The 11,898-nt window shown below is 50.1% G+C and overlaps 2 protein-coding genes across 2 annotated transcripts in view; one reads left to right on the forward strand and one right to left on the reverse strand.

The window, feature by feature from the left end:
- DNAJC17 (DnaJ heat shock protein family (Hsp40) member C17) overlaps positions 1-4,036 on the reverse strand; it is a 28,502-nt gene extending 24,466 nt beyond the window's left edge. Inside the window, exon 1 of the mRNA XM_065940234.1 lies at positions 3,897-4,036. Coding sequence (XP_065796306.1) covers positions 3,897-3,974 — 78 coding nt within the window. The 5' untranslated portion in view covers positions 3,975-4,036. The remainder of the gene's footprint in view (positions 1-3,896) is intronic.
- Positions 4,037-4,132: 96 nt separating this feature from the next.
- ZFYVE19 (zinc finger FYVE-type containing 19) lies at positions 4,133-11,187 on the forward strand. Its single transcript, XM_065940644.1, has 11 exons — positions 4,133-4,332; positions 5,733-5,854; positions 6,024-6,077; positions 6,465-6,583; positions 6,671-6,816; positions 7,178-7,286; positions 9,360-9,569; positions 10,005-10,084; positions 10,410-10,508; positions 10,610-10,737; positions 10,820-11,187. Exons 1-11 carry the CDS (start codon positions 4,279-4,281, stop codon positions 10,896-10,898), a joined length of 1,200 nt encoding a protein of 399 aa, XP_065796716.1. The 5' UTR covers positions 4,133-4,278; the 3' UTR covers positions 10,899-11,187.
- The last annotated feature ends 711 nt before the right edge of the window (positions 11,188-11,898 follow it).

An 11,898-nucleotide genomic window follows, 5' to 3' on the forward strand; every position in this document is an offset into this window, starting at 1 on the left:
CCAGAAATGGCTCCCAGACACCCACATAATCAAGTATAGCCACCCAAGGGCCTAGAGGCCCAGAGATACCACATTTTTCAGACTCATCTCCTGCCACATCCTCAACAAATTCTAGGCAATGCACCAATCCTTGTCATGCTAAGCACTTTAACTTCATACCATTCCTTCAAGTCCTTCTCTGTCTTACTTTTCTTAAATCGGTAAGAAACAATGGATGTCAGTGCATCACATTCTAGGGTATAACTGAAACAAGTGGTTTAAATAAAAGTATTAGCTAGCAAACAGGTAAAATAGCCTTTTCCTTAAAGCAATAATAAAATATAACCTGAAAAAGTCAATAGTAAGTTTCCATGGTAGTATTCCTGGTAAATACATTTAAAACTAGAGTCTTCTAAGGGTTGATCAAAATGCATTTTCAAGCACCTAGCTTTACCAAGTAATACCTGCCAAGATACAGTGAGTTATGTACCCTGCAAAGGGCTTCAAATGAAAAGCAAGGGCTGCTATAAACAGGACAGAAATTCACATGTCAGCTTCCACTGATATGTGCAGGGCAGTGGAAGGAACACTAAATTGGGGCTCCAATCTGGCCCAGCACTCACTCACTGGGTGATCTCAGTGAGTTCCATAGCCTCCCTGGACCTCCATCCTCCTGACTATAAAATGAAGAGAGTAAATGACCATGATGATATTTTTTAACCCTGCTGCGAAACAGTCCTTTCTCCCCTCAAGGTCTTGCATAAAAACACCTCCTCAGGGGAAGTCTTCGTTGATCCTACCAATCACATGAATCATGCCTTCCTCTTTATTCTGACAGTTTATATGCTTATATGCTTACAGCTTATATTCCTTATATGCTTTAAAAAATATATATTTATTTTCAGCTGCTCTGGGTCTTCAGTGCTGCACAGGCTTTTCTCTAGTTGTGGCGTGCAGGCTTCTCATTGTGGTAGCTTCTCTTGTTACAGAACATGGGCTCTAGGGCACACAGGCTTCAGTAGTTGTGACTCCTGGGCTCTAGAGCACAGGTTCAGTAGTTGTGGTGCATGGGCTTGGTTGCTCCACGGCATGTGAGGTCTTCCTGGACTAGGGATCAAACCCCTGTCTCCTGCATTGGCAGGCAGATTCTTTACCACTGAGCCATCAGCTCTGAAGTCCCACCAGGCCCAAACATTTGAACTGAACAGTGAACTCTGCTAATCCTCAATCTTGTTCTACCTGATGCCTCACCTGCCTTCTACTCTGACCACTGCCTTTGTTGAGAATCATTGGCGTAGTGTGAAGTGAATGAGAAGGGGTGAAGAGTGAAGGGCAATCTTAGACATGAGCTGTGGGAAACTGCATTGGACATTAGCGCTTACAGTGTAGGAAGGTGAAGCTACAATGATAACAGCATGAACTTCCAGTGAGTCTGTGCTAAATGCCTTCTAAGCACTTTGCCTGGACTGAGCCATACAACAAGGCTGGTGAGGAGGGACTGCCATCATTCCCATTTTGCAAATGGGGAAGCCAAGGCACACAGAAGTTAAATGTTTGCTCAAGGTCATAAACTAAATAAGTAAAGGAACCAATATGCATATAGTCTGACTCCAAAGTCCTCTTTCTTAACTGCCTGCGGTGATTAGTACAAAGATGATTATAAAGGCACATTTACAATCCCAACATTGATCAATGCTGTATTATGATTTCCATCCATTCTCAATACAGGATGTAACAAGCAACGATTCTTGGCCTCACTTGTTAAGATTAGTTATAAATGCTGTCATTTTCTACACAAGCTACACTCTCTAGGAAACCACCATCTTATTAGAAAGCATCACCTTCTAGAATTATCAACTTTTGATTTCTGCATTTCTAAACGAGGAATTAGAAAAGCAAGAGACAGAGAAGCTGGAAACAGACATGATGAGGTAACCCTCCAGGGACTGCTCTCCTCACTTGTAGACACTTAATACGTTTGTGGAATCAAATGGTGTCTGGGGGAAAAGTTTCTACCCTCTTCTAAAACACAGATGGAAGGACTTTCCTGGCAGTCCAGTGGTTAAGACTCTGTGCTTCCACTGCAGGGTGCGCAGGTTCGATTCCTGGTCAGGAAACTAAGATCCCACATGCCATGGAGAACTAAGCCCACATGCGGTAACAACAACCCATGTGCCCGCATCCTGCATGCTGCAACTAGAGTCCATGCGCCACAACGAAAGATCCCACATGATGCAATGAAGATACTATGTGCTGCAACTAAGATTGAGTACAGCCAGTGCAGAGTCTTCTCACCTACCCCTTACTTCACCTGAGTGAAAACTAAATCCCAACCTCATTGCCCTGCTTAGACCTCAGCCTCCTGCCTAGACAACAGCCTCACCTGATCCCCTGGTGGCAGCTCGTCTACCGTCGCCTACTATGTCCTTTCTGCAAACTGACTTTGAATATTTTCTTTAAAATCCGATCATGTCACTCCTCTGATTAACATATACATCAATGGCTCATAATTGCCTTCCTCAGGAGTTCTCAGCGTCAAGGTTCCAACACATTGGCTAGATCCAGTGTGAAATGTCCACTAATAATGAAGTACTAAACAATTTATAAACATATAATACTTAAAATAGTGTCCAGCACATAATACGATATAAGTGATGCTGTGCTGAGTCGTGTCTGACTCTTTTCGATGTTATGTACTGTAGTCCACTAGGCTCCGCTGTCCATGAGATTCTCCAGGCAAGAACACTGAAGCGGTTTACCATTTCCTCCTCCAGGGGATATTCCGGACCAAAAGATCCAACCTGCATCTCCTGCATCTTCTGCATCTGCAGGTGAATTCTTTACCACTGAGCCACCTGGGAAGCCCTTATATCGGTGTTATGTATTACCAACAGTGAAAATTTAAGACTTATGAGATAGGTGTAACAGATGTTTCTGGTGCTCTGTGTACAACCCCACAGCCCACTTCTGATTTCAGCTGCAGCTGCAGGAACAGTTCTGTACTGACTGACTGTATCACTCCTCAAGGGCCCTGTGGTCTCCTTGCTTTTCTGTGCCAGAGCTTCCTCTTTCCACAAGCTCACTCAGACAATGAGCAGAGCAGCCTGGAAGTACAGGAGCATCTGTAGGCACTAATTTTCATTTTATGATTTATCTGCCTTCACTTCCTACATTGCTACAGCTACTACTGTAATCCTGGGGAAAGTAACAGAAGTCTTAGTTACAGCTTGATCAGTGTACCACTTTCTGGCACATTTATCAACCTGGAGTTTCCTGTGACACACCAACTCCAGGTCATCTGCCTATGCCTCTGATCCTCCTGCTTCTGGCCACTAGCACACGTTGAGAGGGCAACACCTGAGCATCTGCCTCTCGAAAAGAGTCAGTGGGCTGGGGTGTAAAAGAAAACAGATGGCAAAGTCATAGGTCACACTGCCACGGAAGATATGAAAAAGGAATGGAGCAGCCTTGAGACCTGGCCTTTCTTCCGCCCTAGGCTCTTAACGTAGTTAAATCAGCCAGCAAGAGAGACAGAATGAAGCACCTCTAGCCGCAGTCTAGACCGGAGGGGCATCAGAGGCTGACACTGCGCAGGCGCAAGACGTAGGGTAGGGTTGCCTCCCAGGCTCACCCGGCGGCCTCTGCTACACAAGGGCCGCCGGAGAGCACAGTACAGTGCCCCGCGGAGTAACCTCTCGCTCGTGCTCCCTCTTCCTCGTGAGGCCCTCAGACCATTGAGGTCTGAGGAAGGTCTGGGAATCCCCCCACCCGCTTCTGAGGCCATTGGGCCGCCTCTCGTTCCCCACTCAGGGCCCGGCCGAACCTGGAAAGATGGTGGTGCCAGCCTCAGGCGAGGCGCCAAGGCTGGGAGGGCCGCCAGGTCGCTCGGGATCGACTTTCCTCACCCCTGTTCTCACCTCTTTGTCCTCCGCCTTCTCTTCAATACCTAATAGCGCGTACAGGTCCATTTGTAAGAGCTCCTTGGTCACCGCCATGGTTCCAACTCTGATTGGATTAGTACTACAACTCCCAAAAGTCTAAGCGTGTGGGACTTCCCGGGGACTGTCGGCTCCAAGCCAGCTGAATGGTGAACGAACTACGACTCCCGGCAGCCCTCGCGCCCGCCGCTGCTGCCTTCCGGCTGGGGTGACTATCTTGAGTCTCCTGTCGGAGGCCTTGGCTGGCCCGCGCGAGTGGGCGTGGTAGGCAGGGGCGGGGCTGAGTGAGGTGCAAGGGGACCATACCTGACCCTCAAGAGCTCTGCTCTGCGGATCCTGCCGCGCCGCACCGGGAAACAGGATGGAGAGTAGGTGCTACGGCTGCGCTGTCAAGTTCACCCTCTTCAAGAAGGAGGCGAGTCTCTTTTCACGGGCTAGAGGGAGGACGCGAAGTGGAGGGAAATACACGGGACTTGCAGTCCTAGGCTTGGTTTTATGGCCCCTCTCCAGACGTGTGGTTTTGATGATGCCACAGAACCTCAGTTAACAATTCTATAAAACGGGGCTAACACTCCCTTGCTTTCGGGGTTGAGGTGCTGGATGTGAGTTCCCTGTAAACTGTAAATCGGGCTCTTGTCATTTTCGGAAAGCTAAGCTTTTCTGTCCGCCAAGTGTAGGATCTGGCTGTTTCTTTCCCTCCACCCTGCTCCTCCGCAGCCCAGTCTTAGTTAATAGTCTGTGACTACTCTCGACTACACCATGCCCGTTACTCTATCTGCTCTGAAGCCCTCACCATCAAGCAGCCTGCCTTTTCTCGTCTCCAGGGCAACATAGCAAAGTCTCACTTGCCCTCAGCACAAACCTGCCAAGTTCCCATAATAAACAGCAGGCTTCCTCTGCCTCAGTGTGACCAGGAGATAGGAACCAGATAGGAGGGATGAATAGCCGGTAGGGAAGCAGATCATGGAGCCCTCAGAAGCCTGGGTTTTGTAGTCAAACTGGTCAGAATTCAAATTGGGGCTCTGCTATCATTCACGGGGGTGACCTTGATTTGAGCAAGTCTAGTAACGTCTCTGATCCTGTTTAAGAATGATAATGGTTGTCATCAGGATTAAGTATGATAGTGTGTATAAATTGAGGATTAAATCAAGTGATGAATGTTAAATACTGAGTTTAGTGCCTGGCTCAGACAGTAAGGAATCTGCCTGCAATGTGGGAGACGTGGATTCAATCCCTGGGTTGGAAAGATCCCCTGGAGAAGAGAGAGGCTACCTACTCCGGTATTCTTGCCTGGATAATTCCACGGACTAAGGAGACTGGCAGGCTACAGTCAGTTGGGTCGCAAAGTGTCCAACATGACTGAGCGGCTTTCACTTTTCACTCACACAGTAAATGCTTAATAAATGGAGGCTATTATTGCCATCCCATCTTGAGTCAAGCCTCCTTCCATCTCTGCTAGAACAGAGAAGGCATAGGCCCTGCATTCTCTTTCTCCTCTGTTGAAGAGTCAGTGACCTGAAGCATGGGGCTTTGCCTATTTGTTGTTTACACTCCTGTGTCAGGGAATTGAAGACCGAGTAGAAAGTGTGCAAATTTTGCATGAAGCTTTATGAGATTTGAATAGAAGACTGGAGACAGGAATCGCTTTGCCCTCCACCCCCCATCTCTCCCCAGGCCTTAGGGGCCCCATTCCCCATCCTCCTCCCAGCAGCTGGTCACAGCTTCAGTGTCTGCTCTGTGTGTGTTCGAAGAGTCCCCGTGAGGAGCCTTCAGGGGTGGGTGAGAGGTGGACTCCTTGCTTCGTGTTTCTTGTAGTATGGCTGTAAGAACTGTGGCCGGGCCTTCTGTTCCGGCTGCCTTAGCTTCAGTGCAGCAGTTCCCCGAGCTGGAAACACTCAACAGAAAGTCTGCAAGCAGTGCCATGAGGTTCTGACCAGGTGAGAAGCCAACATGGGTGATGGTTCAGCCAAGCCTGGCAGCTGGCAGCTGGCCAGGCCTCTCAGCCTTATGCTCTGTGTCTAGAGGTCGACTTGGGAATTGTTTGGGGTGGAGGGCACTGATAGGCAGATGGTGGGTGACTTCTGACACCAGATTTCTTCTCTGTAGAGGATCTTCTCCTGCCAATGCCTCCAAGTGGTCACCACCTCAGAACTATAAGAAGTAAGTGCTGAAGGGACAGAGACAAATGGGGAGAGGAAAGGACACAGGAGCCATAGGATAAGAGTCTCTTCCCAGCCTGTAGCTTAAATGAGCCCAGGATCAGGAGGATAGCTGCCTCTCCGGTTCCTGACTGCCCTCCTGGGCTCAGAGAGCAGCTCATCAGTCCATGTCCCAGAAAAGGTTCTTGGTAGACCTCACCCTCTCAGCTGAACCCTCCTGCCAGTTGACTGGGTTGGGGTGCAGGGTGACATGAGCGATGGCCCCAGAAGATTGTCTGTTGGAGGCCTCCCTAGCTGCCTAGAAATGATTTGAATGGGAAACAGTGAGAGGGTGCCTTCACCCCTCCCTTCTGCATTCATCTAGAGCCTCTGTCTCATATCCTGCCAGGCGTGTAGCAGCGTTGGAAGCCAAGCAGAAGCCCAGCACTCCCCAGAGCCGTGGACTGACCCAGCAAGATCAAGTCATTGCTGAGCGCCTAGCACGGCTCCGCCAGGAGAACAAACCCAGTGAGCAGGCCCAGAAAAGACACCATCTGGGGCTCCTGGGAGTAGGATCCCTCTGGACCTTACAAGGCTTCTCTATGCCATTTGCAGAGTCAGTGCCCTCACAGGCGGAGATAGAAGCCAGGCTAGCTGCACTCAGGGATGCACCCCAGGGTCCCGTCCCTTCCACCCAGGAGATGGAGGCGCGGCTTGCTGTGCTACAAGGCAGAGTTCCATCTTCTCAGGGCCCCCAGCTGGTGAGTGCTGTGACTTTGGAGGGGTGGAGGTCCTGGGACGAGGACTCAGCAGAAGCCCAGATACATGTATGCTTAGATACTTCACAGGAGTACCTCCTGCTCCTGAGGCCTGCTGCCAGGCCAAGGAACCAGGGACAAGCAGCAGGATTGGATGGGGCAGCAAAGAGTGGCCCCTGGATTCTGTCAGGGACTGCCAGACCTACTTGATTACGTGGGCTCTTGGTTAGTCCCCTTTCCCTGAGTTTCCAGGAGTTCCCTGAGGGAACTCCTCAGCACTCAGCCCTGACCTGAACTGCTCTGAGCCTTATGATGTGGCTTCCCCTCTACCCTGCTCCCCACTGAGGTTCCCTCCTCTGAGCAGGCACATCAACCACCGGACCCCAGGACCCAGGTGCAGCAGGCAGAGGATCTGCTGACACAGCTAACAGCGGAGGTGGCTATTGATGAGAGCTGGGAACGAGAAGGCCCAGGTATATTCTCCACCTGGCTCCCCCAGGGAACCACCCCCTACTCTTTCCCCAGGTGGGAGAGGCTCTGACGCTGACACTCTGGGAGGTGAATATAAATTAGAGAATATCAACATTATAAGGATTGCCATTTATTGAATGTTTACTCCAGTGGGAGCCAGTGTAAGCCTAGCGGATTAAGCTCAGACAGTGATTCCCTGTCCTACCACTTAGTAGCTGTGTGACCCTCAGCATGTTCCTTGACCGAAGTCTCACTTTCCTCACCTGTAAAATGGAAAGATGTGTGGTAAGACCTACCTCATGGAGAAGTCATGAGGAGTAAATGGGCTAATCCAGGAGTGCTTAGGACCCTGCCTGGCTCATAGTAAGTGAATGTTCTCTGTGATGATGATGATAAGAAAGAAGAGGCTATTTATTTAAATTAAAGTTAAGATTGAGTTCCTCAGTGATACTAGCCACATTTCAAATGCTCAATAGTCACAAGTGACTCATGGCTATGATCTTGGACAGCACAAATCAGACCATGACGTGACATGGAATGTTCCTATCATCATAAAAAATTCTTTTGGACAGAGCTCTTCAAAAGCTTCAAAGCAGTGGTTCTCAACTATGGTGATGATTTTCCCTCCAGGGCCCAATTGGCAATGCCTGGAGACATTTTGGGTGTTGCAACTCAGAGGGTACCACTAGGATCTAGTGAGCAGCGGCTAAGGATGCTGCTGAACATCATACAACACACAGGACAGCCCCCACTACAAAGAATTACAGGCACACCTCAGAGACATTATGGGTTCAGTTCAAGTTCACTGAAATAAAGTGAGGCACATAAATTTTTTGGTTTCCTGGTGCATGTAAAAATTATGTATACTATACTATAGTCTATTAAGTGTACAAAAGCATTATGTTTTTAAAAATGTACATACCTAATTTTAAAGTATTTTATTGCTAAAAATTGTTAACCACCATCTGACAACATAGAGTTGCCACAGACTTTCAATTTGTAAAAAAAAAAAAGAAAAAACAATTATCTGTGAAGCGCAATAAAACAAGGTATGCCTATATCCTGTCCAATATGTCAGTAGAACCAAAATTAAGAAACCTTGCTTTAACATGGAACTCTGCTCAATGTTATATGGCAGCCTGGATGGGAGGGGAGTTTTGGGGTAGAATGGACACATGTATATGTATGGCTGTATCCGTTTGCTGTTTACCTGAAACTATCACAAATGCATGCATATCCCAATACAAAATAAAAAGTTTAAAAACCTGAAGGAAAAAAAACAAAAGAAACCCTGCTTTAGGGGAATTCCCGGGTAGTCCAGAGGTTAGGACCCTGCACTTCCACTGATGGGGGCATGGTGCCTAACTGGGGAACTAAGATCCTGCATGCCATGTTGTGCAGCCAAAAAAAAAAAGAAACTCTGCTTTAGAGATACAGTCTCATTGAATATCCTCAGTAATCCTATGATTATTATCTGTATTTTATAAATGAGGAAATTGAGGCCTGGTGAGCTTAAGGAACTTGACCAAGGTCACACAGCTATTAAGTAGTGAAGCTAGGACTTCAGCCCAAAGCTGTCTAACTTCAAATGTCTTGTACTAAAACTCTGAGTTAAAGGGGACCATGTCAGAGCCACACCCACTGAGGTAAAATTCTTCCCCACTGGTGACATTCAAGACCTCAGCTTCCCTGATGTCCTCTCTGTGGTGCTCCCTAGAAATGCTGATTCCAGCCTGTGAGGCAGAGAGCCTGGCTGGACCCTGGCCTGCCCATCTTCTGCTTCTTTCACAGAGTGATTCTCATACCATGGGGCACCCACCCTAAGGGCAACATGTTAAAGTATCAGGTGGGTGGGGATGAATTTAATTGAAAAAAAGGTCTAAGATTACTAGTTTTTTATATTTGGGAAAATGAATTAAATAACTAATTTTATTTGTAATATAAGTGACAGGAACTATTGTGGAGCAAAAAGCTGATAATTTGTGGGGTTTTGTTTAAAGTTAAGACATGGGCTCAGTGGTTTCTGATGAGAGATCCCGAAATGTCTCCCTCCCTGAATGCATCACTCTATCTAGCCACCTCTATCCAGAACGACCTCAACCGGGGGTGCTCAGGGGCCCAGAGCACCAGTTCCAGGGGGCAAGCCACCTGGTCCCTGGAGGAGGAGAAGAGCAGGTTGCTGGCTGAGGCAGCGGTCGAGCTTCGGCAGGAAAACACTCGGCAGGAGCGCATCCTGGCCCTCGCCAAGCGCCTGGCTGTGCTGCAGGGACGGGACCCTGATAAAGGTAAAGGCTGGTAAAACAGCCCCTCACTCGTGTCCCTTGGGCAGCCCCCCCGACTCCCACCCCCAGGCCAAGTTCTGCACAGTGGCTGTACTCTCTGCCAGGCTGAGTCTATCGAGCACTGCCTAGAACCATGAGACAAGTGCTAGGGCAAAACAGTGGATGAAGAACAAGGGGCAGCCCTCAGGGGGCAGGGGCCCTGGGTCCCTTCAGGTGCAGAGCCTTCTGTTCATGCTCTCCAGCCCAGCAGAGGGGGCAGAGTGGGGATCAGAGCAGAGGGGGGTCAGAGCCACTCTGATCAGAGTGGCTGCGGAGGCGGCTTAACTCTGGAACAAGTGCCGCTGGGAAGCACACCACTCCTGGGGGCAGCAGTCCAGCCGCTCTGGTGAGCTCTCCACCTCAGTCCTCTTCCCCTGCTCCCCGCCCTCCATCTTCAAGTGACCCTCCAGGACTACCACCTTCCAGACAGCGATGATGAGGAGGAGGAAGAGACGGCCATCCAGAGAGTCCTGCAGCAGGTTGGCCCTGCCTGACCCACCTGACCACCCCTTGTCCGGTCCCTGCTATGCTGCCCCACCACCCACCCTGGCCCCATTCACTCTGCCCGCCCCCACTCTGGGGCTTGCTGGCCAGTCATTCTGCATCTCCTGTTCTAGCTCGGGTCCCTCTGCCCCCGTGACCCACACTTGCCCCCGGGCCCTTGAGATGGGACATCGGCAGCCACAGACAACAGATCAAGGAAGATGGGTTGAGCGGTTAGGCCACAGAGCACAGAAATACTGTGCATTGGGTTGGGGGGGTGTGCCTGGAGCTAGGAGCTGTACCTCTTCACTCTGTCTACAGCTCACCGAAGAAGCTGCCCTGGATGAGGCAAGTGGCTTTAACATCCCTGTGGAGCCAACTCCCCAACCCCAAGACCAGTCCTGCAGGGCAGAGCCTAAGGTGAGAAGAACCACAGACACAGCACCCCAGGCTGCCATCATAGCCTCCCTCCCACCTCCGTCAGGTACCTGATGTCCCCCATCCCTCCCTGGTCCTTAAAGGCCCAGACCCTGGCCGCCCAGCCCGAGGAAGAGGAAGACGAGCTCCCCTGGTGCTGCATCTGCAATGAGGATGCCACCCTTCGCTGTGCTGGCTGCGACGGAGACCTCTACTGCGTCCGCTGCTTCCGGTGGGTGCAGGTGGAATGTTCTTTGGGGCTGGGAGAGTTCCAGGGCCACCTGTGATCTCTGATTTATATCGATGCTCCGCAGGGAAGGCCATGATGCCTTTGAGCTTACAGAGCACCAGACATCTGCCTACCAGCCCCTGCATAAAGGCCGAGGACACTGAGGGAGCCCTGGTCCTCCTGGGAAGGTCATCCTACAGGCAAGCACACGGGCTGGGGTGCCCTCCGGGGCATCTGATGGGAGGACATGTCAGGCTGGACTGCTTATGGAATGTGCCCTTCCATTCCTGGAAGGAGGAAGGAGTCTCCATTGGAGACAATGACTGGAGGAGCCAGAGGGAAGGCAGAGGTCAGGAGCCTTCCAGCACTGGAGTCTGGATTGGAAGTGAGTGACAGGGCAAGACCAGTCTGAATCTAAGGAGGAGCCTTGAAACTTGCTCAAGAGCCCAGGGCCCTCCTCTGGCACTTGGAGGATTTAATAAAGTGTGTGATTCATTGGACCAGCATCTTTTATCTATAGAACCCTATGGATCCTGAGCCTGGGCCCTCGGAGAGGTACAGGAGCAGAGTCCTGTGAAGTGAAGAAGAAAGAAAAAGTTTCTCCAGGCAGGAACAGTCCCACCCCTTCTGGTGGCCTCACATGCAGTAGGCATGCCCCCAGGCCCCACCATCTTGGATTACACAACCTTTCTAGTACTCAGACACTGCCTACACACACAGTGAATGCATACCCTGCTTCTGGCCTTACTCCCAAAGGATGCCACCTCCAGGGCTCCTATCCCCACCTGCCTGCCATTCAGACCCAGTGTCAGTTTTCAATGGCTCCCTCCTCACCTGATTACTGGGCTGTCAGCCTATACCCTTTATACCCCTCTGCTTAGTCCCTGTTTTTTCTCTTTTGGCCTCTGGCTTGGAGCTGGCTCAAGAAAGAGTCCTCAGCCTGAGGCCTGCTGGATCAGTTAGCTGAGGAGGAAGGTTTAGCTTCTGATGCCCCCAGACCCAACTCAGTTTTTCCAGGTAGCTCTTCTATTGGTCTTTGACACTTAGGCTCCTGTTGGTGGTACCAGAATGCTGTGTGTCTTAGCCAGGTGCCTTCTGCTTGGCCTCTGGGACCTTGCATGACAGTAATTTCTCTGACACAGAACTGTGACCTCTATCTTTGAA

This window comes from Muntiacus reevesi, chromosome 7 (assembly GCF_963930625.1).
Source record: "Muntiacus reevesi chromosome 7, mMunRee1.1, whole genome shotgun sequence".
Classification (NCBI taxonomy): Eukaryota; Metazoa; Chordata; class Mammalia; order Artiodactyla; family Cervidae; genus Muntiacus; species Muntiacus reevesi.